The following is a 648-nucleotide window of genomic DNA, read 5'->3' on the forward strand; positions in this document are numbered from 1 at the left end:
TTGGACTGTGCCGATGCGAAACGCACGCTGCAAAACGCTCGGTGCCATTCTCCAAATGCCGTGTCAACACGTCCGGCACTCCCCCCTACGATCGTCGCCGCGGGTAGAAGCTACGGAAAACACGTGCGTGCTGCCGCTATTCATCCACTCACCACCAACCCCAGTGCCTGAGTGTCACCACTGCTCCTGCGCGTGAACACTCAAAACAAACACACTTTCTGAATCAGCATGCGAGTAGCGCGACAAAAAGCTTCGGCGTCACCGCCTGACACCCCAAACCCAACAACCACTAGCGCATGCCCCTCTCACTGCACCAAAGGTAAGCCCTGTCGGGACGTTCACACTCCGTCGCGTTCATGCCACAACTTCGTTTTCTGCAGAGCAACTGTCTAGTGGATGCAACTATTCATACATGCGCCAACTGTTACTCCAGCTCCTCACACGATTCAAGGCCCACACCTCGACAGAACCTGCAGCACCATTCCGAACGACTGCTGACCAAGGCAGTCGCAGTGAGACAAGCAAACGTGCTTACGTCCTGACGTAAACAAAATAATAAGTTGCGCTTAGGCCAGCGATCGCTACGCGTCAGGTTTCTGCCTGGCCTTCTGTTCCGAGACCCCATCAGCCGGCACAACCATCACTTCT

The 648-nt window shown here is 55.2% G+C and overlaps 1 protein-coding gene across 1 annotated transcript in view; it reads right to left on the reverse strand.

Annotated features, from left to right (window-relative positions):
• Positions 1-140: 140 nt before the first annotated feature.
• The window catches only part of EMH_0067140 (uncharacterized protein), a gene marked incomplete at both ends in the record, with an annotated part of 3,195 nt that continues 2,687 nt past the window's right edge, over positions 141-648 (reverse strand). The window contains 2 exons of the mRNA XM_013498591.1: positions 141-186; positions 480-538. Of these exons, the coding sequence (XP_013354045.1) occupies positions 141-186; positions 480-538 (105 nt within the window). The remainder of the gene's footprint in view (positions 187-479; positions 539-648) is intronic.

This window comes from Eimeria mitis, genomic scaffold (assembly GCF_000499745.2).
Source record: "Eimeria mitis Houghton genomic scaffold, Emh_scaff3548, whole genome shotgun sequence".
Taxonomy (NCBI): domain Eukaryota; phylum Apicomplexa; class Conoidasida; order Eucoccidiorida; family Eimeriidae; genus Eimeria; species Eimeria mitis.